The sequence below is a fragment of the Carcharhinus amblyrhynchos genome, unplaced genomic scaffold (genome assembly GCF_965287045.1).
Source record: "Carcharhinus amblyrhynchos unplaced genomic scaffold, sCarAmb.v2.hapA scaffold_61, whole genome shotgun sequence".
NCBI classification, from domain to species: Eukaryota; Metazoa; Chordata; class Chondrichthyes; order Carcharhiniformes; family Carcharhinidae; genus Carcharhinus; species Carcharhinus amblyrhynchos.
In genome coordinates this window covers 1,071,956-1,098,411 of record NW_027649801.1, presented here as the reverse complement: position 1 = coordinate 1,098,411, position 26,456 = coordinate 1,071,956, and the positions used below count along the sequence as shown (strand labels likewise).

The window sequence follows — 26,456 nt, the reverse complement described above, 5'->3', positions numbered from 1 at the left end:
CTCAGGCAGCATCTGTGGAGAGAAACATAAAACGTAGAGAGATCCCAGTGTGTGCTGGGTTAACTGACCGAACTCATGGCAAATGGAAGAATCGGTATGAGTATTGTAAACTCAGTACTCCCACCCTGCTTCATCGAGTGACCTCAGTGAGAACCTTGCAGGGTTCAGGCACAGCTAAGACCACCAGTCGTAGTTTCTGCTGTCAAACAAACTGTTTATGCTCACAACAAGAAATGTACATTTAAGACAGGATGATAGACTCTATAAAAACTGTAAAATCACCTTAAAGCAATAAACTGACAGTTACAAGAGAGCACAACAATCAGGAGGAGGAATAGGATACACGGCCCATTCAGCTTTCTCTGCCACTCAATACAATCCCACTTTCCTGCTGCTCTCCACATGCCTCGATTCCCTGAGACCAAATGTCTCCATTCCAGCCTCAATATATTCAATGATGGAGCATCCACAAACCTCTAGGGTTTCAAAGATTCACAATCTTCTGAGTGAAGTAATTTCTCCGGATCTCAGTCCCAAATGGTCAGCTCCTTATCCTGAGACTGTATTTTAGACTCCGTGATGAATGGAAACAATCTCTCAGCGTCCACCGATTCAAACCCTTTCAGAATGTTTTATGTTTCAATGAGATCACCTCTAATTTTACAGAGGAAACAAGCCCAATTTCCTCAGCTTATCATAGAACATTCCCCCTCATCCCAGGGGATAATTTAGTAAGCTTTTGCTGTACTATCTTCAGTGCAAGTGTATCTTTCTCACAAAGATGGAGACCAATATTGCAAGCTGTACTCCAGTTGGGGTTTCACCAAAACCTGTAGCATTATACCATAGAATGCCTATTATGCAGAAGGAGGCCATTCAGCCCATCGAGTCTGCACCAACTCTTCGAAAGAGCATCTTACCCAGGCCCACCGCTCCTTCCCATCTCCTTCATCCCGTACATTTACCATGGCTAATCCATCTTATAGTAAGAATTTGTTTACTCTTGTACTCCAATCCCTTGCATAAAGGCCAATATGTCATTTGCCTCTGGGTTTGCAGTGCTGCTTCAGTGCCAGGAACCTGGGTTCGATTCCCAGTTTGTGTCACTGTCTGTGTGGGTTTCCTCCAGACGCTCTGGTTTCTTCCCACAGTTCGAAAGACTGGTTAGGTGCATTGGTCGTGCCAAAATCTCCCTCAGTGTACACAAACAGGCGCCGGAGTGTGGCAACTAGGAGCTTTTCACAGTAATTTCTTTGCAGTATTAATGAAAGCCTGCCTGTGACCATAATTAATTAATAAATAATCATTATTATTAATTGCTGTACTTGAATGCTAACTTCATGCATTGTATGAGCAAGGAGGTGACAGCAACAGGGTGAAAGTTGTTTTTACCCCGCTTCTATGAAAGAAGGTCTTTAGGCAATTTATAACTTTCGTTGCTATAAATTTGTAATTCATTTTCACATCAAAAATGGGATGTTCAGTTCATACAGCTCAGCCCACCTTACATGAGAAAAAAGTCCATTTTAAATATGTTTAAATCACTATTAAAGACCAACTTGGAGAGCTGCCTACTACACAAGTATTATTTGTATATAGTTTTGTGAAGGGGAGGTCATGTCTCACGAACTTGATTGAGTTTTTCGAGGAAGTGATGAAGATGACTGACGAGGGTAGGGCAGTGGATGTTGTCCACATAGACTTCAGTAAGGCCTTTGACAAAGTCCCTCATGGCAACTGGTACAGAAGATGAAGTTGCATGAGATCAAAGGTGAGCTGGCAAGTTGGACACAGAACTGGCTCGGTCATAGAAGACAGAGGGTAGCAGTGGAAGGGTGCATTTCTGAATAGAGGGCTGTGACAAGTGGCATTCCTCAGGGATCAGTGCTGGGACCTTTGCTGTTTGTAATAAATATAAATGATTTGGAGGAAAATGTAACTGGTTTGATTAGTTAGTTTGTGGATGACACAAAGGTTGGTGGATTTGTGGATAGCGAAGAGGACCATCAGAGGATACAGCAGCATATAGATCAGTTGAAGACTTGGGCGGAGAGATGGCAGATGGCGTTTGATCCAGACAAATGTAAGGTAATGCATTTTGGAATGTCTAGGTGGTCAGGAAGGCGAATGGGATGCTGGCCTTCATAGCGAGGGGGATTGAATATAAAAGTAGGGAGGTCTTGCTGCAGCTGTATAGGGCATTGGTGAGGCCGCAGCTGGAGTACTGTGTGCAGTTTTGGGCGCCGCACCTGCGCAAGGATATTTTGGCCCTGGAGGGAGTGCAGAGGAGGTTTACTAGGCTGATACTGGAGTTGAGGGGATTGAGCTATGAGGAGAGGCTGAATAAACTAGGCTTGTACTCGTTAGAGTTTAGAAGAATGAGGGGAGATCTCATTGAGACGTATAAGATGATGAATGGGATGGATAGGATAGAGGTGGAGAGACTCTTCCCGCTCAAAAAAGACAGTAGGACTAGGGGGCACAGCCTCAAGATAAAGGGGGGGCGGTTTAGAACGGAGTTGAGGAGGAAGTTCTTCACTCAAAGGGTGGTGAATCTCTGGAATTCTCTGCCCGTTGAAGTGGTGGAGGCTGCCTCGCTAAATATTTTTAAGAAGCGGGTTGATGGGTTCTTGATAAGAGAGGGGATTAAGGGTTATGGGGAGAGGGCGGGAAAGTGGAACTGAGCCACAACAGATCAGCCATGATCTTATTGAATGGCGGGGCAGGCTCGAAGGGCTAGATGGCCTACTCCTGCTCCTATTTCTTATGTTCTTATGTTCTTATGTAAAATAGGTAATATACATTAAATAGCAGAATCCTTAAGAGTATTGATAGGCAAAGGGATCTGGGTGTACAGGTACACAGGTCACTGGAAGTGGCAATGCAAGTGGAGAAGATAGTCAAGAAGGCATACGGCATGCTTGCCTTTATCAGCCGGGGCATTGAGTTTAAAAATTGGCAAGTCATGTTGACGCTTTGTTGGACCTTAGTCAGGCCGCACTTGGAACATAGTGTTCAGTTCTGGTCACCACACTACCAGAAGCATGTGGAGGCTTTGGAGAGGGTATAGAAAAGATTTATCAGGATGCTGGCTGGTATGGAGGGCATTAGCTATGAGGAGAGGTTGGAGAAACTTGGTTTGTTCTCACTGGAACAACAGAGATTGAGAAGCCACCTGATAGAAGTCTACAAGATTATAAGAAGCTTGGATAGAGTGGATAGTCAGAAGCTTTTTCCACAGGGTAGAAAGTCAATTACTAGGGGACACAGGTTTAAGATGTGACGGGCAAGGTTTAAAGGAGGTGTACGAGAGATTTTTTTTTACACATATGGTGGTGGTGCCTGGAACACATTGCTGGGGGAGGTATTAGCAGCAGATGCAATTGTGACTTTTAAGGGGTGTCTTGACAAATATGTGAATAGGATTGGAATAGAGGGATATGGTCCCCGGAAGGGTAGGGTGTTTCAGTTCAGTTGGGCAGCATGATCGGTGCAGGCTTGGAGGGCCGAAGGGCCTGTTCAAGTGCTGTAATTTTCTTTGTTCTATATATAACTTTGGAATCGGGGTGTGGGGCGGGGGGGGGGGGGGGTGCGGGGAAGAGAGAGAGAGAGAATAAAAGCACTGTAATCAGTTTTACAGAAAATAATCATGGCAGAACAACTAGCTAAGCTATTAAAAATGCTTGGCCTGATGTAGCAGGATGTAAGTTACAAAAGGAAGAGCTTGTCCATTACATTTTTGTCATCCTGGCCACTAGTTTGACAAACACCACGGACCAATCTACTCTTGATCAAAGATTGGGCATTTGTAAAAGGGTCAAAACCTAGAAAATTAGGTTTTCTTTTCATTGATGGCTCAGATTACATTCACAACAACAACAGATTGCTGCTAAGACCTAAAGTATGAGGCAAATAAGGGCTTTTGTTAATCTTACCTTATTTTTCGCAGTAATGTGCGAAATGGTCTGAACAGGTCAGACATATCTTCTAGCTTGCGTTCCAAGTTCAAAGGCCCCTCAGGGAAAACCAATAAACCACTTGATAAAAAAATTGGGGAGATGATGCACACAGATTTCCGTTAGAAATTAATGAAACAAAGGCTTAATATTGTAATTAAACACATTCAACTCAAATAAAACGCACCAAATTTAAATATCCTGGCTCACTTTTAGCACAACAGACCCACATAACAGAAGATTAACGCTAATTAAGTTAGTGAAGCAGGAGATTTGGACAGAAATAATGCAGGGCAATTTTATCCTCCCCCAACAATTTGATTTCATTATTAATTGTTCACATGGCAGGAGATTTCCAAATTGACAACAAATAGCTCTGGTTTATCAGGCGTGGCAATTTAAAAACTGGTTAAAATATTTAGACTACATTTCACTTCGCGTTCCAAACCCTTAATTAAAGACCTCAGCAACGCTTCTTGTCCCAGCTTGATTTTTAAAAGAGAAAATGTTACAAACCAGCATTTACAGGTCAAATTCAAGCAGCTTGCATCATCAGCTTTTTGCGCATAGCTGTTATTACAGATGTACACTGAGTGTGCTGGCTAAACTCCAAGTGTACAGGCAGTGGGGCTGCTCCAAAGAATTGGTGCAGGTTTTGGACAACTTTTGCATATTACCAGGCATCTGGAGTTGGATTGTCCACCCCCATCCCCACCTCAAGTCTCAGGGCTGGGATATGTATCTCTTTCTCTTTAATTATCATGTGGAGCTGCCAGCATTGGACTGGGGTGGGCACAGCAAATAGTCTCACAACACCAGGTTAAAGTCCAACAGGTTTATTTAGTAGCATGAGCTTTCGGAGGGCTGCTCCTTCATCAGGTGAGTGCAGTGCTCCAAAAGCTCCTGGTAACAAATAAACCTGCTAGATTTTAACCTGGTGCTTTAATTATGATGTTATTATCTAACACCTTGCATTGGAAATTCATCAAACCCTCTTCAGCAGTTTTCCCTATTACAGAGTACATGATGAACATCAGTAAATATATTTACAAGATTATTTTGTTTCACGTTTCCCCTCCCAATCACCTTTTGCTCCCTCCTATTGTCTCAAGGAATTAAATATTGCAAAGAACTGTTCTACAGGAACAGGATCCCCTATATAACATCACGAAGATGGCCAAGGTTTGTGTGCAGGCACCAGTTGAGCTTGAATCTGACTCGTGTTCACAAAATTCATACTTCAATCAAGAGATAATAAATAGCCAGAAACAGACACCCTCATGAACCTAGGGCTCTGACACCAAGTGCATTTGCTACAATCTTGACTGCGATGACAACTCAGAATGTGACTTACTGATCTGAACAGCTCAGTAACTCTCTGGATAAATGCAGCAAGCACTGCACCCATTCACCCTCCACACCCCACCCTAACATTTGCACATGCCAATATTAACTCTTCTCCAATTTTCCCAATGATCTGAGCTCCAAGTGACAGGGTAGGTAAACTTAAACATGACGGATTGGCTGGTTCTAGAGGTGTACAATATAAATAGTTAAATCTTTGCTACGTTATCAGGATAAGAAGGGTTTCCAAGGCACAAGAGGAAATTGTGAAAAATAAAATTACCTTTCGGACAGGTGAAATCTAGATAGGGTGGCACAGTGGTTAACGCTGCTGCCTCACAGTGTCAGGGATCTGGATTCAATTCCAGGCACAGGTGACTGCATGGAGTTTGCACATTCTCCCAGTGTTTGCGCAGGAGAATGTGCAAAGATGTGCAGGTTGGGTGGATTGTCCATGCTAAAATTGCCCCTTGGTGTTGGGGAAATTAGCAGGGTAAATAGCTGGGGTTACAGGGATAGGGTCTGGGTGGGATTTTTATTGGTGCAGGCTCGATGGACTGAATGACCTCGTTCTGCACTGTAGGGATTCAATGTTTAGTGGTTCGATCTTTCTATCGGTGTCTGACTTCAGAAAATATCAACTTTTCTGGCTGTTCAAATGGAATCAAATGGAAGTTAACTGACTAGATTAGCAACAAACCAGACTCAAACAAGTGGCTCTAAAGGGTTTCTGCAATGTAAGAGTTGAAACATTAACAGCTGGATATGTGTTAACACAGCTGGTGGTTGCACTGAAAGGATTGCACTTCAATCAGCATTGTGACTCTTGTCGAACAAAATCAGCTTTTGGCTGTTCAAAGAGTGGATAACCCGCACAACACAAACAGAATGTGTTTCATATTAGATTCATGCTGATTCATCACATTGTCTAACGGGGCACTAGAAAAGGACAACCCATCTAAAGAGAAACAGGAGCTCATGTACTGGAAAAACAAGAGCGCACATACAGTATTGTCTCGAACTCTGTAATCTGCTCGCGCAAACTTCAAACACAGCATGCTAGGAATTTTGAGATAGCAAATAAGGAAAAACTGTTTCCACTGGCAGAGTTTGCTAACAACACAGATTTAAGGTAATTGGCAAAAGAAGGGAAAGAGTTCTTTTTTAAAACTGCAGCAAGCTATGATGATCTAGAATGCACTGCCTGAAAGGGTGATGGAAGCAGATTTAATACCAACTTCCAAAATGGAATTGCAGACATATTTCAGAAGGAAATGTCTGCAGGGCCATGGGGGAAAGAGCAGACTAATTAGATAGTTTTTTTCAAAAAGACAGCGCAAGAACCATGAGCCTTCAGTGCAGCAATAACCTAATAATTTGATCAGAGACTGAGTCACTATTGAGCCAAATCTGAAGTCAAGACTCGGCTGTCAGGGCTCTGTGCAAAATGAGTTGTGACAAATATAACTGAATTTTAAGGAGGGCACATCCTCACAGCAGGCAACCAAATGCCGTTTGTCTAAATTTGAAAATCTGCATGGATGAAGGGGAAATGTGTTATTTTAAAGGCGACTCTAGATAGGTAACTAAATTTTGTGCTACACTTGTCGCTTCTTTCTTCCTCAAGGTCCACACCACGTGTACCACTCTTCAAATTAAGAGGCATGCAATAAGTTCTGCCTCTTGTTGCAGAGTAACTAGATGTCATGTGGTGCTCTGCCGCAGCAAGGGGGCACTCGACTTTGGATTTCTCTCATCTGCAAGAGCAGTGCCTTGCCTTTGCTTGGCTGGATGACCCAGCTGAGATCATTGGGTTCAACACTGAAGGTGATAGCTCAATTTACATTGCAGTTGCTGAGTGACAGAGGTCAAAGGGAACATCATGTGGTGCAGAGGGCAGTGACAGCATTTTGTGGAATAACTAAACGGTAACAACCCAGACTTGAACCAACAATAGTTGTAATACTGTTAAAATCAAAACTTATTTATTGTGTTTGTTAACAAAAAAATGTTGTTTTTGAAATACATACCAGACAATGGCTAGTCTAGGAATTGTAAACATTAATGCTGGCTCGTAGTCATCAACCAAATCTTGTGTGAGGTATCCAAGCTTTAAGGCCCTATAGATAATTTCAGAGTTAGATTTCTGCAACACAGAATAAGCTACAAGAATATTTCACTCAAATGCACAATCAAATGTCATCCCGCACTCCCCCATCCAGAGAATTTAAATATTTTTATTTCTCCATCTGTTAGTTTTTCGCTTAATTTCAATCTTGATGGTTGAATGCCAAAACCCAATCTGGCAATGTTCAAGCACCCATGACACTTCCCAAAGTGGAGCAAGGAATTCTGCTGGAGTCGTGAGCAACTTTTTCCGCACCCCTCAAAATACCATCAGCAAAGAGAGGTGTCAAATGCTCACTCACCTCACTGCAATTCCTCACCTCACTAATTTTCTTTGTTTTTTCATGAATAAGATGGGAATAAAGGGATAATATGGTCCCTGGAAGGGTAGGGGGTTTTAGTTCAGACAGGCAGCATGGTCGGTGCAGGCTTGGAGGGCTGAAGGGCCTATTCCTGTGCTGTAATTTTTCTTTGTTCTTTGTACTGGTTGTGCAATTTTACTGCCCACATAATGACCCCGTTTGTTTATACAATAATCAATATGCCTCAAAGTCATTCATTATATGGCACTTGGGACCATTTGAGAAATACCACAAGACCACTTTCTGAACAAGGTTTCTTTCTTCACTCCCTCTTCCCCTTTCCCATGCCTGTATGTATTTGCCAAACAGTACCTGCATTAACCCAGTTCAAGACTGAAAAGGTACCTCCCAAGTGTACCACATGGATGGGGAGTGTTACTTTAAAATTAATTGTTCCAACTATGGCACAATTCTTGGGTCCATGCTTTTTGCCAATTGCTTTCTGCCCTCCCCTTTCAAATCAGTTTATTTTGGATGTTACGGGAGTTTTCTTCCTTTTCCCACCCCCTATCCCATTCCACTCCTGGCTGAGTCTCTAATACTGTACTTCAGGTTTCAGTAAACTGTTTAAACTACTTGGTGGAAATAACACTCATTGAAGATGAAAATCAACAATTTTGTTACACAGCATCAATTCATGAAATATATCTCAAATCTTCTATCTGTAAAAAAACAATATGTTGCCAGAATTTTCAAAAAGCAGTCAACATGAAGAAAAACAGCCAAGTGCAGTTTGTCTTGATTTTTTAACAAGTATATAACAAGGTATGAATCATCATATTGTAAAAGTACTAGGATAGCAGTATTGCAAACATCTACTGAATATTATTATTAACATCTGACCAGTATGAATCTGGCTTCACCTCCCTCTCAGGCAGAGAGTTCCAGAGTTCGACCAGTCACTGTGTAATATCACCTCTGGTTTTCAAAAGAGAGCTGACTAGTTATCTGAAGAGAAAAGATTTACAGAGCTGTGGAGAAAATGAAGGAGAGTGGGGCTAGCTGGGACAGACAATGTGCCAAATAGCTGCCTCCTGTTCTACAACCATTTCATAATTATACGTGGCACCAAAACAACCTAATATTCCACTGACATTGAGAGTTTCCTCAAATAATCATAGGGACCATTGTGCAGAGTCTATTTCATGTAAACTGTGAATAATCAGGTGAACTTGATGGTAACTAGTCATTTTCTCTACCTTTTAAAGGGTTAAGTGTTCTCAGTGCCTTGGACAACACCAGTCCCTCAATCCATTTAATCAAAAACTGATTATTCATTTAATGTGCAATTATTGGAATCTTTACAGTACAGAAGAATGCCATTCGGCCCATCGAGTCTGCACTGAGGCTTTGAATCTGTGCCCTCGAGCTCTGGATGCTCGAGTGGGAACAATTTCTCCCTGTTTACCCCTCAGGATCTTGAATATCTCTGTGAAGACTCCACTCAGCCTTCTTTTCTCTGGGGAACAGATGTCATCTCTTCAATCTATCCCTACACCAATTGTTGTTTATATCTGGAATCTCCTCTGTATTCCCTCCAATGCCTTTACAGCCTTTAAGTATGGTGCCCAGAACTGTATGCATTCTAGATGAGGCCTAACTAGCATCTTGAACAAGTTCAACATATTATTCTCATACTTAATGCCTCTTAAGAAAATCCTGGATATCCTATACTTCATTAACTGCTCTCTCAACATGCCCTGACACCTTCAACAACACATACACATAGATTGAGGTCCCTTTGACTCTGCGCCTCAGGAGATCCTCCCTTTATTTTATACTGTCTGTGCACATTCTTCCTGCCAAAATGAATCACCTCAGACTTCTCTACATTGACTTTCACCTGGCACTTTTCCAATCAATCCACCAATACATCTATATCCTTTTGAAGTTCAAGATATCACAGCTCACAACACGATTTTTGTGTCATGTGCAAACTTTGAAATGTCCCGCACGCCACTGTCAAGATTATTAATATACACCAAGAGCAGCAAGGGTCCCAACACTGACCCCTGGGGAGCTCCACTACAAATTTCCTTCAACCTGAAAAGCAACTATTTATCACTACTCTCCGTTTCCTGTCATTCATCTAATTTGTTATCCAAGTGCCTATTTTCCCTTTCAGTCCACGTGCTAGAATTTTGCTCACAAGTCTGTTATGCGGCACTGGGTCAAGTGCCTTTTGAAAATCCACGTACACCACATCAACAGCATTGCTTTTATCAACCTTCTCTGTTATCTCCTCAAAAAACTCCAGCAAGTTAGTTAAATGTGATTTTCCCTTAATGAATTCATGCTGGCTTTGTTTAACTGTTCTGTATTTGCCTGAGTGACTATTGATTTTGTCCTGAACCATAGTTTCCAGAAGTTTCCCTAGCACTGAAGTCAAACTGACTGGTCTGCAGTTGCTGGCGTAACCTTTGCACGCCTTTTTGAACAAGGACGTAACAATTCTCCACTCCTCTGACACCATCCCTGACGGTGTCTTGAAAATTATAGCCTCCGCAATTTTTAAAAATTCATTTACAAAATGTGGATTTGCTGGCCGGGTCAGCAATTATTGCCCATCCCTAACTGCCTCCATTTTGGAATTTGGAAGCCAACCACGTTGCTGTGGATCTGGTGAATGAGCCATGGTAAATGCGCAGGGTTATGTCAACAGGGTGGAGGGGAGGGCCTGGGTGGAATGTTCTTTGAGAGCCAGAGCAGACTTGATGGGCTGGATGGCCTCTTTCTGCACTGCAGAGATTCTATGGGAGTCACACACCAGGTGGGGACCGTAAATTTCCTTCCCTAAATGAATCAGTTGGGTTTTTATAACAATTGACAATGGCTTCATGGTCAACACTAGATTTGAACTCAGATCTTGTCCTGGGTCTCTGAATTACTAACCCTGTAACAAAGCCACTACGCCTTTTCACTCATGCCTCCTTCGCTATCCTTGGGTGCATCTCATATGGTCTTGGTGCCTCGTGTCTCACTTACTTTAAGTAAAGATCGCCTAACACCTCCCCCTTCTCAACTGTGAATTCCCTGAGTTTACGTGTACCTTCCCTCTCACCTCTGCCTGCGTAGCATCCTCTTCAGATACTCATTTATGCCTCTGTTATTTCTTCTGCCTCCATATGCAAATCTCATTTTTTATCATCTCCAATCACCCTTACTATTTATTTTACCACCCTTGTATTATTTATATGCTTACAGGAAAATCTTGGGATTTCTTTTCATGTTAACTGCTAGTCTCATTTCATGCTCCTTCCTTGCTTTTCTGATTAGATTTTTCACTTCTTTCTGATCCTACAGCACAGTTGTTAGCACTGCTTCCTCACAGCGTTAGGCACCCGGGATCGATTTCTGGCTTAGGTCACTGTCTGTGTGGAGTTCTCCCCATGTCTGCGTGGGTTTCCTGCAGGTGCTCCGGTTTCCTCCCACATTCTGAAAGATGTGCTGATTAGGGGCATTGACATGAACAGACACCGGACTGTGGTGACTAGGGGAATTTCATAGTAACTTCATTGCAGTGTTAATGTAAGCCTTACTTGTCACTAATAAAGAAAAGCTTAGTTTTTTTCTATATTCAGCTCTATTCTCCATTGTATTTTCTACCTGTTATCCATCATGCGCGTACTTCTTCCTTTTCACCTTCACCTCAATCGCTCTTGTCATCCAGGGTGCTCTAAAATTTCTTTTACCTTCCCCCTCCAAAGGAATATAGATATTGCCTGCAATGCAATGACGAAGTCCATTGACCAGCCATTGTCTTTTCTGCCAATATTTGATGCCAACTCCTCAATTCATATGCATTCTCATCCCATCAAAGTTGGCTTTTCCTCAATTAATTACTCCTGCTCTGCACTGTTCCTTGTCCTTTTCCAAGACCAACCTCAATCTTGTGATACAATGGCCACTATTCCCCTAGATGCACTCCCACTGTTATTTGGTCCACTCCAGAAAACCCATTCCTCAGAACCAGATCAAACAGTGCCTGCTTTCTCTTTGTACCAGAAATATACTGCTGCAGCAAATGATCTTAAACACACTCCAGGAACTCCTGACCTCTTGTTCCTTTTTATCATTCCAAACCCAACTGATGTCCTCCATTATAATTCACAACAGACTTGAGAAAAGTTATTTCTCATGGAATAAAAGGGACGATAACAATGTAGATACAAAACTGGCTGAATAACAGGAAGGAGAGAACATTTTGACAATATCAATGATTGTTTCTCAGGCTGGTTGAAGGTTGGCAGTGGTGTTCCCCAGTAGTCAGTATTGGAACCCTTACTTTCGCTGACAAACATTAATGATCTAGAACTTGGTATACAGGGGACAATTTCAAAGTTTGCAGATAAACTTGGAAGTATTGTAAACTGTGAGGAGGACAGTTCAAAAGAACATAGACAAGGTGGCAGATGAGGTTCAATATGGAAAAGTGGGAGGTGTTGCATTTTGGCAGGAAGAACCATGGAAACACAATATAAAATAAGGGGTACAATTCTTAAGGGGGTGCAGGAGCAGAGGGACCTGGGCATATACGTATATAGACCTTTGAAGGTGGCAGAACAGGTGGAGAGAGCAGTGAATAAAGCAAACAGTATTCGTTGCTTTATTAAAAGGAGCTTAGATTATGAAAAAAGTAAGTTACACTAACCTATATAAGGCATTAGTTAGACCTTAGCGGCAGTATTGTGTACAGTTCTGGGCACCACACTATAGGAAAGATGTTAACACATTGGAGAGAGTGCAGAAAATGGTTCCAGGGATGAGAATCTTCAGTTATGAGAATAGATTGTAAAGGTTGAAACTGTTCTCCTTGGAGAGAAGGTGGCTGAAAAGAGATTTGATAGAGATGTTCAAAATTATGAGTGGGCTGCTTGGAGCAGATAGGGAGAAACTCCCTGCTCATAAAAGGATTAAGCATGAAAGAATACAAATTTAAAATGACTTGCAAAAGAAGCAAATGCAATGTGGGAAAAATCTTTTTTCACACAGTCTGGAATGCTCTACCTGGAAGTGTGATGGAGGCAGATTCAACTGAGGCATTCAAGAGGGCACTAGACAATTTTGTGAATAGAAACAATGCACAGGGATAGGGGGAAAAGGCAAGGTAACGATACTAAGTCATGATACTTGATGGCGAGCCGGTGCAGATATATTCGGCCAAATGGGCTTCTTCAGCGCGGTAACAATTCTGTGATAATTCTTGCGCTTCTCTGCAATTTGTTTCACTACATCCCTTCCATGAGTTGTTGATCTACATACTACATCAAACTTGCTTACGTGATAGTAAATTCATTGGTAATAACTGTCTCGAGATATTTTTTATGAATACCAGTAATTTATCTTTTTGCTTTTCTTTTTGAACAGAGGGGAGTATGGTAGGATGAGAGAGGAATTGGCGAATGTGGACTGGGGGAGCGCGTTGGAAGGTAGGTCTGCTGAGGAGCAGTGGAGGATTTTTAAGGAGATCTTTCTTGGTGCTCAGCAGAAATTTATTCCGATGGTCAAAAAGGACCGTAGGAGGAGAGGTAATAAGCCGTGGATAACGAAGGAGGTGAAGGAAAATGTTAAATTAAAAGCGGAGGCGTTTAGAGTAGCTAAGAGTAGTGGGCAAGAAGAGGATTGGGAGAGTTAACAAAGATTGACAAAGAAATTGATAAAGAAGGGTAGGATAAACTATGAAGCTGGGCTAGCGCTTAATATAAAAAAGGATAGCAAAAGTTTTTATGAGTATATAAAAAGGAAGAGGCTGGCTAGGGTGAACGTTGGTCCCTTAGAGGATGAGAGGGGGGACTTAGTGGTAGGGGATGGGGAAATGGCTGAGGTCTTCAATAACTTTTTTGTTTTGGTCTTCACGGAGGAGGACGTGAATAATTTGCCGGGTGTTAGCGATGGAAAGGTGATAGGACTGGAGGGTCTCGATGACATTACTGTTACTAGAGAGGCAGTGCTCGACAGACTGGAGGGGGCTGATTGTGGACAAGTCCCCAGGACCGGATGGAATGCATTCAAGGGTTCTGAAAGAAATGGCGGAGGTGATAGTGGATGCCTTGGTGGTTATTTTCCAGACGTCGCTGGATTCCGGGGAAGTGCCGGAAGATTGGAAAGCGGCTAATGTTACCCCGTTGTTTAAGAAGGGTGCCAGGCAAAATGCGGGGAATTATAGGCCGGTTAGTTTAACGTCTGTTGTAGGTAACATGTTAGAATCCGTCATCAAGGAGGAAATAGCGAGGCATCTTGAGGGGAATTGCTTGATAGAGCAGACGCAGCACGGTTTCGTTAAGGGGAAGTCGTGTCTGACAAATTTACTGGAGTTCTATGAGGATGTGTCTAGGGCGGTGGATAGAGGAGAGCCGGTGGATGTGGTCTTTCTGGATTTTCAGAAGGCGTTTGACAAGGTACCCCACAACAGGTTATTGCAGAAGGTCAGGGGACATGGAGTTGGGGGTAGGGTGTTAGCGTGGATAGAGGACTGGTTGTCAAATAGGAGGCAGAGAGTGGGGGTCAATGGGTGCTATTCGGATTGGCGGTTGGTGACTAGTGGAGTGCCTCAGGGGTCGGTGCTGGGGCCTCAGCTATTTACCATTCATATAGATGATCTGGAGGAGGGAACCGAGTGTATGGTGTCGAAATTTGCTGATGACACCAAGATTGGTGGAACAGCAAATTGCGCGGAGGGTATGGAGAGTCTGCAGAAGGATCTAGATAGGGTGGGCGAATGGGCCAGGAACTGGCAAATGGAATTTAATGTTGGCAAGTGCGAGGTGGTCCACTTTGGTAGGAATAATGGTAAGAAGGATTATTACTTACGTGGAGAAAAACTGCAGCAGGCAACGGTGCAGAGGGACCTCGGGGTCCTTGTGCATGAGTCGCAAAAACCCAGCTTGCAGGTGCAGCAGGTGGTCAGGAAGGCAAATGGGATGCTGGCCTTCATAGCGAGGGGGATTGAATATAAAAGTAGGGAGGTCTTGCTGCAGCTGTATAGGGCATTGGTGAGGCCGCGGCTGGAGTACTGTGTGCAGTTTTGGGCGCCGTACTTACGCAAGGATATTTTGGCCTTGGAGGGAGTGCAGAGGAGGTTTACTAGGCTGATGCCGGAGTTGAGGGGGTTGAGCTATGAGGAAAGGCTGAATAAACTAGGCTTGTACTCGTTAGAGTTTAGAAGAATGAGGGGAGATCTCATTGAGACGTATAAGATGATGAATGGGATGGATAGGATAGAGGTGGAGAGACTCTTCCCGCTCAGAAAGGACAGTAGGACTAGGGGGCACAGCCTCAAGATAAAGGGGGGGGCGGTTTAGAACGGAGTTGAGGAGGAACTTCTTCACTCAAAGGGTGGTGAATCTCTGGAATTCTCTGCCCGTTGAAGTGGTGGAAGCTACCTCGCTAAATATTTTTAAGATGCGGGTTGATGGGTTTTTGATAAGAGAGGGGATTAAGGGTTATGGGGAGAGGGCGGGAATGTGGAACTGAGCCACGACAGATCAGCCATGATCTTATTGAATGGCGGGGCAGGCTCGAAGGGCCAGATGGCCAACTCCTGCTCCTATTTCTTATGTTCTTATGTTCATATGTTCATATTCTGCTTCTGGCCTCTTTACCCAGTCTATTTCCTTTGATACTATTCTCATTATAGACGTATTTATACATTCCTTCACACTTATCAGCTCTTTATTACCTGGTCCCTTATCTGCCATATAAATTATTCCCTTGCTTAAAGGTTATTAAGGCCAAAGCCATTATCTTGAACCCCACTACAAATTCTATAGTACTGTCGGTGACACATCTCCCGCCTCCATGCACTGCTTTAAGTTGAAGCAGATGTGTACAACTTCATCTTACTTGACTCCACACAGAGCTTCTGATCTCATTCTATGCAACATAAAGACTGTGCACTTCCAATTATGTAACATTGCTCTCAACTTCCTTATGCACTGCTGAATCACAATTAGGTTCAACTTCATAATCCACTCAAAGGTCAAGTTGCACAATAATTTAGCTCTTGCTCAAAGTCCAATGACAGGTTAAACCTTCCAAACTCATGAAAAGGCATCCCCTTTTCCTGCTTCAACACTCTCATATATACCTTTTCCTTCTTTCCTCCCGAACATACACTGTCCTGCACTTCCTTAAAGTTTGTGACATCTGGAATATTTTCTAGTGGTGATTCAAGGTTATTGTCCTGAGTGTTTTATAGATGATGCCTGGCCTCGCATGCACTTCTAGTGATTATACTTCAGATTTCCACATTTTTTTTGCACAGTATTTTCCCCCAAAAGTTTTTTTTTAAAAAGCCTATTTCATGGAACGTTGATATCGTTGGCCAGGCCAGCATTTATCGTCCAATCCTAATTGCTCTCAAGGTGGTGGTACTGATAGGGAGGGAGTTCCAGGATTTTGACCCAGCAACAGTGAAGGAATGATAATGCATTTCCAAGTTAGGGTGGTGAGTGACTTTTTTTGTCTGTTTAATCAAACATTTGTTGACATATTTGGCAGGTGAAATATTTATTTCTTCTCATAGTGCATGGCATGGAGGTGAACTTCCATGCATCTGGTGACTTTGTCATTCAAGTGGCATAGGCCACAGGTATAAAAAGAGCTACAGTGCATCTTGTTTATGGTACACTCTACTGCCACTGAGCATCCATGGAGGTGGGCTGAACGTTTAAGCTGGTGGATAGAGTGGTGATCAAGCAAGATGTCTTGTCCTGAATGGTGTTCAGCTTGAGTGTTGTTAGAATTGTACTCAGGCAAGCAAGTGCAGAGTATTGCATCACATTCCTGACTTGTGCCTTGCAGATTATGGACAGACTTTGGGGAGTGAGGAGGGGAGTTAGTTATCACAGAATTCCCAGCATCTGATATACTCTTGCAGCCACAGCATTTATATGGCAAGTCCAGTTCAGTGTCTAGTCAATGGCAGATATTTGTTAGTGGGGAATTCAGCAACAGTAATGCCATTGAATAACAAGAGGAGATGGTGAAGTTCTCTCTTGCTGGAGATGGTCATTGCCTGGCACTTGTGTGGCATGAACATTATTTTTCACTCGTCAGTCCAAGCTTAGATATTGTCCAGGTCTTGCTGCATTTGGATCTAGACTGCTTCATCATGATCAAACTGACCATTGTGCAGTCATCATTGAACATCCCTACATCTGACTTTATGATGGAAAGAAGATCACTGATGAAGTAGCTTAATGACTGCATCTTGGACACTGCCCTGGGTTACTCCTGCAGCAATGTCTTGGGATTGAGGTGACTGATCTCCAGTAACAACAGCCGACTCAAGAACAGTTTTTTTTCCCTGCTGCTGTCAGACTTTTGAATGGACCTACCTTGCATTAAATTGATCTTTCTCTACACCCTAGTTATGACTGTAACACTACATTTTGTACTCTCTCATTTACTTCTCTACGAATGGTATGTTTTGTCTGTATAGTGTGCAAGAAACAATACTTTTCACTATATGTTAATACATGTGACAATAATAAATCAAATCAAAAGCCATCTTCCTTTGTGCTAGGAATGACTCTAGCAGAATTTCCTGTCAACCAGAATTTTGCTAAGGTACCTTGATGCCATATGTCAAATGTTGGCTTGATGCCAACATTCTCACCTCCTCTCGAGGGTTCAGCTGTGCTGTCCATGTTTTGGACAAAGGCTGTAAATAAGGTCAGGAACTGAGTGGTCCTATTGGAATCTAAACTGAGCAGGTTATTGCTGTGCAAGTGCCGCTTGATATCACCAACAACACCATCACATTGCTGATGATCACGAGTAGACTAATGGGACAATAATTTGCTCAATCGTATTTATATTTTTTTTTACAGACAGAGCATACTCAGGGCACATTTCCATATTGCCATGTAGATACAAGTGTTGTAGCTAACATGGAGAAGGTTGTCTCAGGGAGTAAGGTTTAAAATTTATTTATTAGTGTTGCAAGTAGGCTAACATTAACACTGCAATGAAGTTACTGTGAAAATCCCCTAGTCGCCACACTCTGGCATCTGTTCAGGTATACTGAGGGAGAATTTAGCACCTGACCAGCATGTCTTTTGGACTGTGGGAGGAAACCAGAACACCCGGAGGAAGCCCACGCAGACACAGGGAGAACATGCAGACTCCACACAGACGGTGACCCAAGTCGGGAATTGAACCTGGGGCCCTGATGCTATGACGCAGCAGAGCCACCATGTCACCCTGTAGAGTGTAGCTTGATCTGGAGCACAAGTTTTTTGGAGCACAAGACTTCAGAGGTATTGATGGGATGTTGAAAAGGTCCATTGTTGTTCTGTATTAGTGTCTTCAACTATTTCTGGGTAATCACATGGAGTGAATCGAATTGGATGACGGTGGACATTGGTGATGCTGGGTACCTCAGGAAGAGGCCGAGATGGATCATCCAGTTAGCACTTCAACAGAAACTTTTTGCTTATTGGTATCTACTTGAGAGTTGCAAGTAGCTTTAATAGCTCATCACATGATGCTGATGTCATTAGGGTGTTTGCAGAAGCTGCAGTTTTAGTTTCAATTTTGCACTTAGTACAGTGCAGAGAACATCTCTTTTAATAAACCAGCTGTGTGCTAGTTTGAAGCTACACATACAGACCAAGTCTTTGTGTAAAACCCGCAATCCCAAACATAATTAGGACATTACACTTATCATCCAGCTATGGGAAGCTTACTGGAAACGAATCTGAGTAAGAAATAAAAAGGATTGTAATGATGTGTTGACGGGATAGTTGGAGAGCGGTTAGAGGTGGTTCATGTGGAGCAGAAACACTGGCATTGAGCTGCTGGGCTAAATGGCCTATTTCTGTTCTGCACATTTTGACCCCTGGGAGTAAAATGGACACTTTCATAAAAAAAAATGAGGGCACCATCCAACGTCACATCCACCTGTTTCCCTGATAAATAATTACTTTGCTTCAGATTTTAACATAGTGTGAGCCGTGCCTCAGCTGGGAGCACTCTCACCTGTGTTTGAAGCTTCCAGATTCAAGTCACACTCCCAAGGTTTGAGCACAAAAATCAAGTCTGCCACTCCAGTGCAGCATTGTAAGGGTCTCTCGGATGTCAAATCAAAGAAATGTGTCTGCTTGGGTAGATATTTAAAATTCCATGGCACTGTTTTGAAGAGAAGCAGGGGAGCTATTCCTGGTGTTTGAGTCAAATTTATCCTTCAAATCAACATTACAGATTATCTGGTCATTATCACATTACCGTTCATGGAAATTTGCTGAACTCCAATTGGCAGACATGTTTCTGATGTTATAAAAGTGACTAAGCTTCAGTGGATGTGAAAAGCTTTGAGAAATCCAGTAGTCGTGAAATTATAAATGAAAATGAAGTTTTATTTCAGCCATTTTCTCTATTGCTACCTGCATCCTGTTCAACATTAAATGGTCCTATTCCATTGACTTCCCTTTCATTAGGTCATTGCAAGCAGTTAGCACTGCTGCCTCACAGCGCCAGGGACCAAGGTTCAATTCCGACCTCGGCTGACTGTGCGCAGTTTGCACGTTCTCCCCGTGTCTGCATGGGTTTCCTCCAGGTGCTCCAGTTTCCTCCCACACTCCAAAGATGTGCAGGTTAGGTTGACTGGCTATGTTTAATTGCCCCTTTGTTTTGGGGGGATTAGCAGGGTAATATCTGGGGTTACAGAAATAGGAGTTGGATGAGATTGTTGCCAGTGCGTGTTTGATGGACTGAATAACCACCTTCTGCACTGTTGGGAGTTTATGATTCTATTTTAATTATTCGGTGGTACAGAATTTGAATATTTCTGAAAAAGAAAATGATGCTGTCAATGCTTTTCATTGTGCACTCATCAAGACAGATACGCGAGATTCCAAATGGAACAATTTATACGGCAAAAAGGAGGGGTGATTGCTTGGCAAATGGACTCTGCTTGGTAGAGGTGTTGCCATGCAGAATGCACCAGGGAACAGTTAACAGCCAAGCTTTTGTTTAATTTCAAACCAGGTGGGTCAACTCATGACCTGGGGAATCAATTTTACCATTTTGTTATAATTCAACCCTTGCTTTGTTTTAACCCCTTAATTTTCTCATTCCCTTTTCGCCCTCTCTCATCTACAGTTCATGTCCTTAAAGCATCTCTTTTCGTTACCCTCACTGTCTTTATTCATCTGTGATTCATCACTAAGCTTGCTTCTTTTTATTTAAAGAGCAGAATTTATATGTTTTCCTGTACTCTGCTGAACATCATTTTAAACAATTTCTCATTGCTGTTCTACATCATTGTTTTACATCATTTTATTTTCACAAGTGTTGGTCTCAGCCACTCAAAACTGGCTTTTCCCAATCGAGTTTCCTGGTCACAATCATGCCCTTCACAGTTGCCTTAAAGTTTATGGTCACTATTGCCGCAATGTTGCGCTACTTTTGACTTTTTATCTTCTCTTGTTCATTTTCCACTATAAGATCCAGTACTAAATCATCCTTTTTCGCTTCTTTCAGACTGGGTTAGAAAGGAGTCTGGCAGGAATTCCGATCCCTACCCACTTTACTTACCTCTTCGGACCAACTAACACCAGGATAGCTGAAATTCTCCAGGAATATTTTTTTAAAACTCATTTCTCCAACTTGTTTTGAGTATTTCTTCCTCCACTATCCTTCCACTTTCCTGTAGAATATACCCATGAGATGCGATTCATCATTCTTCATCCTTTATCTCATTCCACATTACAATAGCTATTACTTTTTTTCACCATCATTTGTTTTTCCCAATGCATACAGTTACGGCAACACCTTCTTTTCCTTCTCCAGCTTTGCTAATAAAAGGTTAGACTGTACAATGGCACCATTCCTTCACTGTCTCTGGGTCAAAATCCTGGAACTTCCTCCCAAACAGCACAGAAGGTTTACCTACACCACATGGACTGTAGCAGTTCAAGGAGGTTGCTCACCACCACTTTCTCAAGGTAAAACAGGGACGGCCTATAACAAATGCTGGCTTAGCCAGCGACACTAATAGCCTGTGAATTAATGAAACAAAATAATGACCAGAACTCAAAAAGGCTAAAAAGAGGCTGCAAAGATGCAGATGTATCTTTTTAAAATAAACTTTTAGATAAGAGTTTATAATAAGCAAGTTTCACTGAACAGGAATTAGGTTCTACCATACAAAATAGAAAGCAGTAGCTGCGGCTGGGAGTCAACACTTGGCATTCTATTTCATGCCGGAGTGGGTTCTAAAAATAATTCATTTTGACATCAAGACACTGTACAGATGGAAGTATGCTCGCATGTAATCAGTCAAAGTGACAAAGTGGAGAAAGAAAGCAACATACTGAATGTGCAATGTTCCACAAATACGTAAGCACGAAATATGCAAACTGGTCTAAGTTACTTCTGCGGTGTAGGGTAGCAGAAATGTTAAAATCACAACTCCTCATTAGAATGCTAACACTAACAATGTACACTTCCAAATAATTGCTCACGAAAAGCGAATTCTCAAATGGTTTCACTCATTGATTTAAATGGTTACAGGTGAAGACATATCTTCATTAAATTGAAATGTGAAGGTAGAACATCCATAGGGAAATGACGACTACCATTTAGTTAGATTCACACTGAAACTAGATGAAGAAAAAAATTACAGAGTCCAAGACTGGAATTAGTGCATTTCAGTGGCAATTCAGAGATTAATGGTTTGAAAAATACCTGATCAACAGAATGGCAATGGAAGAGGCATGCAAGGTACAAGTTAAATACACTTCCAGAACTAAAAGGTATTAATGGATAGAAAAATTTGGTTAAAAAGAAGGCCTACAAGAGACAAGATCTAGAATTAGTACATAATAAAACTCAGAAATGATACGAGTTTAATTGCCATGACATAACAGTGTGAAGGCTGCAGACAATCTTCAAGGCACCCAGGTTGAGAGCCTTATGGACAACAAGGCAAGCGTGAGGAAAATAAGCATTATTCTTTTTTGCAACATTATTGTCCTATGCTGGAAAACCCATAAGGTCATAAGACATAGGAGCAGAATTAGGCCACTTGGCCCGAACAAGTTTGTGTGAGAATATGGGTGTGGCTGGTTTAATTAAACTGGAGAAAAACTGGTCAAAACATCAATAAAGATGATGCGAAGGCAAACGGTTGAAGTAACATACCATAAACGCAACATTAAAAGAGACCCTAATTCCAATATGATAAACAGCCCTGCATCGATTACACTCAAAAGCTCCTGGGAGACTCGCAACTGGTGTCGGTACAGGTCTCCCCATTGATGCCTGCCAACCTGCTGCGCTGCTCGAGTGGCGCAGAGAGCCAAGAGTATCCCAGCCACAATATTTTGGCCTCAACTACTTTCTGTGGTAATGAATTCCACAGGCTCACCATTCTCTGTGTGAATAAATCTCTCATCTCAGTCCTAGATGGTTTATCCCATATCCTAAGTCTATGACCCCTTGTTCTACACTCCCCCACCATCGGCAACATCCTTGCTGCATCTACCCTGTCTAGTCCTGTTGGAATTTTATAGGTTTTTGAGATTCCCCTTCATTCTTCTAAATCCCAGTAAACATAAACCTAACTGATTCAATCTCTCCTTATATGTCAGTCCTGCCACCCCAGGAATCAATCTGAAAAGCATTTGCTGTACTCCCTCCACAGCATGAACATTCTCAGATAAGGAGATCAAAACTGCACACAACATTCCAGGTGTGGCCTCACCTAGACATCCTCTTGTCTATGAAGGTCAACATACCATTGCCTACTTTATCGTCTGCTGCGCCTGCATGCTAACCTTCAGCAACTGGTGGAGGAGGACACACCGATGACAATAAACATTTTGGAATACAGATGCATAGCTCTACAGGAAATGGGAATGCAGCTAGAGGTGAAAAAGAGACAATTGGGCTTCTTTGGTTTCAATCACAAAATATTGGATATGAAAGCATGGAATTATGTTGTATTTGTATAAAATATTATTGAAATATTGTTTTGTAGTTGGAGAGCTGATACAACAATGATTTCAGCAACAATAACAGCAATATTAGTCGTAAGAGCAATTGTGAATGAGTGTCAAGCATGCTGAGATTTTTGGTCAAGTTATGATCAAAAACAGATGCAGGTCATAAAGCTGCTATAGTTGTGACCTGGCCTGTGAGCTGACACTTCATGTGTTGACCAAATAAGGATAGTTGCTCAGACTATGGTAAACAAGTTGTAGCCATACCCATATATGGGCATGATCTACATGCAATTTGAATTGTTAGTTTTTGAAGGTTATTTATTAATGTTACAAGTAGGCTTACACTAACACTGCAATGAAATTACTCTGAAAACTCCTTGTTGCCATACTCTAGCAGTGCCTGTGTGGGTACACTGAGGGAGAATTTAGCATGGCCAATGCACCTAACCAGCAGTCTTTCACTGCACTGTGGGAGGAGACCGGAGAATCCAGAGGAAACCCACGCAGACACAGGGAGAATGTGCAGGCTCCACACAGACAGTGGTCCAAGCCGGGAATCGAATCCGGATCCCTGGTGCTATGAGGCAGCAGTGCTGACCACTGTGCCACCATGCTGCCCTCAAGCATTATGGAGCTGTTTGAGTGTAACTCAATTGGCCTGATCGAACAATGTGACTGAAATCCGGTTACACCATTGTCTGAGCCAGGGAACGTTCAGGAAGATTGAGACAGCTTGAGTATAAAGACACATGTTTCAGCCCTTTGTCTTCAGTGAGAACTCAGAGGCCAACCATCACAAGTGTGCCCTGAAGGAACATCTTCAGAGAAGACAAAAAAACGAGAATGAATCTACATCAGGAGGAGACCGGGCCTTCACTCTGAAGCGGGTAGTAACTGTTTTCATTGAAAGAATTAGAGTTTCAGTTAAAAGTTAATGTTGAAGTGTAAGACTTAAAGTGCTGCAACTGCTTGAGTTTGGTATTTAAAGTGTTAAGAGCTTTTGAGTCAACTCCTGTTCTTTGCTTTGTAATACTAACTAAATAGCTGAAAAGTAGTTCAAGTTTAGAGCTGAATAACAATCGAGTGCAGTTCAGAACATTCCAAAATAAGAATATGAGAAAATGTACCATCAGGTAAAGTAAAAATTGACCAGAATGAATCAGGAACAAGATGCAATAGATTACTACCAAGGACTGGGAGCCTTGGTGTTCTATTTTCATTGGAGGACAGGAAACTTTGGAGAAATCAAACACAGGTTTTCAAAGTTATGAAGTTTCTTGATAAGGTTAAAGTTTTTCTTCACTGTTAGTCAATTGAAAAGGGCTGCAGCCAGGGGGAAATAGCAAATGCACTAGTAGTTATTTACCAAAATTTGCTGGACTCTGGGGTGGTTCCCGCAGATTGGAAAACAGCAACTGGTTAAAAAAGGAAGTAGACAAAAGGCGGTTAACTAGAGGCTGGTTAACTTAACTTCTGTCATAGGGAAAATGCTTGAATCTATCACCAAGGAAGAAATAGCGAGACATCTAGATATAAACTGTCCCATTGCTAAGACACAGCATGGGTTCATTAGGGAAGGTCATGTTTGACTAATTTGGTGGAATTCTTTGAGAACATTATATGCGCAGTGGACAATGGGGAACCTATGGATGTGGTGTATCTGGGTTTCCAGAAGGCATTTGACAAGGTACCGCACCAAAGACTGCTACATAAGATAAAGGTGCACGGTGTTACAGGTAATGTATTAGCATGGATAGAGGATTGGTTAAGTAACAGAAAGCAAAGAGTGGTGGGAGTAAATGGGTGTTTTTCTGGTTGGCAATCAGTGATAAATGGTGTGCCTCAGGGATCAGTGTTGGGACCACAATTGTTTATGATTTACATAGATGATTTGGAGTTGGGGACCAAGTGTAGTGTGACAAAATTCACAGATGACACTACGATGAGTGGCAGAGCAAAACATGCAGAGGATGCTGAAAGTCTGCAAAGGGATATAGATAGATAGTGAGTGGGCAAGGGTCTGGCAGATGGAGTACAATGTTGGTAAATGTGAGGTTATCCATTTTGGTAGAAACAACAGCAAAACGGACTATTATTTAAATGGGAAAAAATTGCAGCATGCTTCTGTGCAGAGGGACCTGGATGTTCTTGTGCAGGAATCACAAGGAGTTTGTTTGCAGATGCAGCAGGTAATTAAGTAGGCAAATGGAAATTTGTTCTTTACTGCTAGAGGGATGGAGTTTAAAAACAGTGAGGTTATGTCTGTTGTATAAGCTGCTGGTGAGGCCACACCTGGAATACTATGTACAGTTTTGGTCTCCTTACTTGAGAAAGGATATATTGGCACTGGAAGGGGTGCAGAGGAGATTCACTAGGTTGATTCTGGAGTTGAGAGGGTTGGCTTATGAGGAGAGACTGAGTAGACTGGGGCTATACTCATTGGAATTCAGAAGAATAAGGGGAGATCTTATAGAAACATATAAGATTATGAAGGGAATAGAAAGGATAGAAGCAGGGAAGTTGTTTCCACTGGTGAGTGAAACTAGAACTAGGGGGCATGGCATTCTTGATCACCTGCTGCACCTGCAGACTGGGTTTTTGCAATTCGTGCACAAGGACCCCCAGGTCCCTCTGCACTGTAGCATGCTGCAGCTTTTCGCCTTTTAAATAATAATCCCTCCTACTATTATTTCTTCCAAAGTGGATAACCTCACAATTGCTAACGTTATACTCCATCTGCCAGGTCCTCGCCCACTCACTCAGCCTATCCAGATCTCTCTGCAGACTTTCCAAACCTTCCACGCAATTTGCTTTTCCACTCATCTTCATGTCATCAGCAAACTTTGTTACCCTACACTCAGCCCCCTCCTCCAGATTGTCTATGTAAATGGTAAACAGTTGAGGTGCCAGCACCGATCCCTGCAGCACTCCACTAGTCACCAACTGCCAACCAGAATAGCACCCATTGATTCCAATTCTCTGCTTCCTGTTAGACAACCAATCCTCAATCCATGCTAACACCTTACCCCCAACTCCATGCACCCTAATCTTTTGCAACAACCTTTTGTGAGGCACCTTATCAAACGCTTTCTGGAAATCTAAAAACACCACATCCACCAGTTCCCCTCTGTCTACCGCACTAGTCACATCCTCATAGAAATCTAATAAATTTGTTAAACACGACTTCCCCTTCATGAATCTGTGCTGCGTCTGCTTGATCAAACCGTTCTCTTCTAGGTGTCTTGCTATTTCGTCTTTGATGATGGATTCTAGCATTTTTCCAATTACGGATGTTAAGCTAACCGGCCTATAATTCCCTGCCTTTTGTCTGCTACTTTTTTTAAACAGCAGCATAACATTAGCCATTTTCCAATCTTCCGGCACTTCCCCAGAGTCCAGCAACACTGCACAACAAAGGCCAAATTTGGCTAAAGCAAATGCCACAGATTTCTCCACATCCCATCCAGACATCAGTAAACATAAGAACATAAGAACATAAGAAATAGGAGCAGGAGTAGGCCATCCAGCCCTTCGAGCCTGCCCCGCCATTCAATAAGATCATGGCTGATCTGTCGCTGCTCAGTTCCACTTTCCCGCCCTCTCCCCATAACCCTTAATCCCCTCTCCTATCAAAAACCCATCAACCCGCGTCTTAAAAATATTTAGTGTGGCAGCCTCCACCACTTCAACGGGCAGAGAATTCCAGAGATTCACCA

General features: G+C 42.4%; 1 protein-coding gene across 2 annotated transcripts in view; it reads right to left on the bottom strand.

Annotated features, from left to right (window-relative positions):
• zfyve28 (zinc finger, FYVE domain containing 28) overlaps positions 1-26,456 on the bottom strand; it is a 188,923-nt gene that overhangs the window by 60,210 nt on the left and 102,257 nt on the right. For both annotated transcript variants that reach the window (XM_080182526.1, XM_080182527.1), the window contains exons 6-7: positions 7,331-7,420; positions 3,936-4,037 (exon numbers count right to left, since the gene is read on the bottom strand). In XM_080182526.1, the coding sequence (XP_080038652.1) occupies positions 3,936-4,037; positions 7,331-7,420 (192 nt within the window). The remainder of the gene's footprint in view (positions 1-3,935; positions 4,038-7,330; positions 7,421-26,456) is intronic.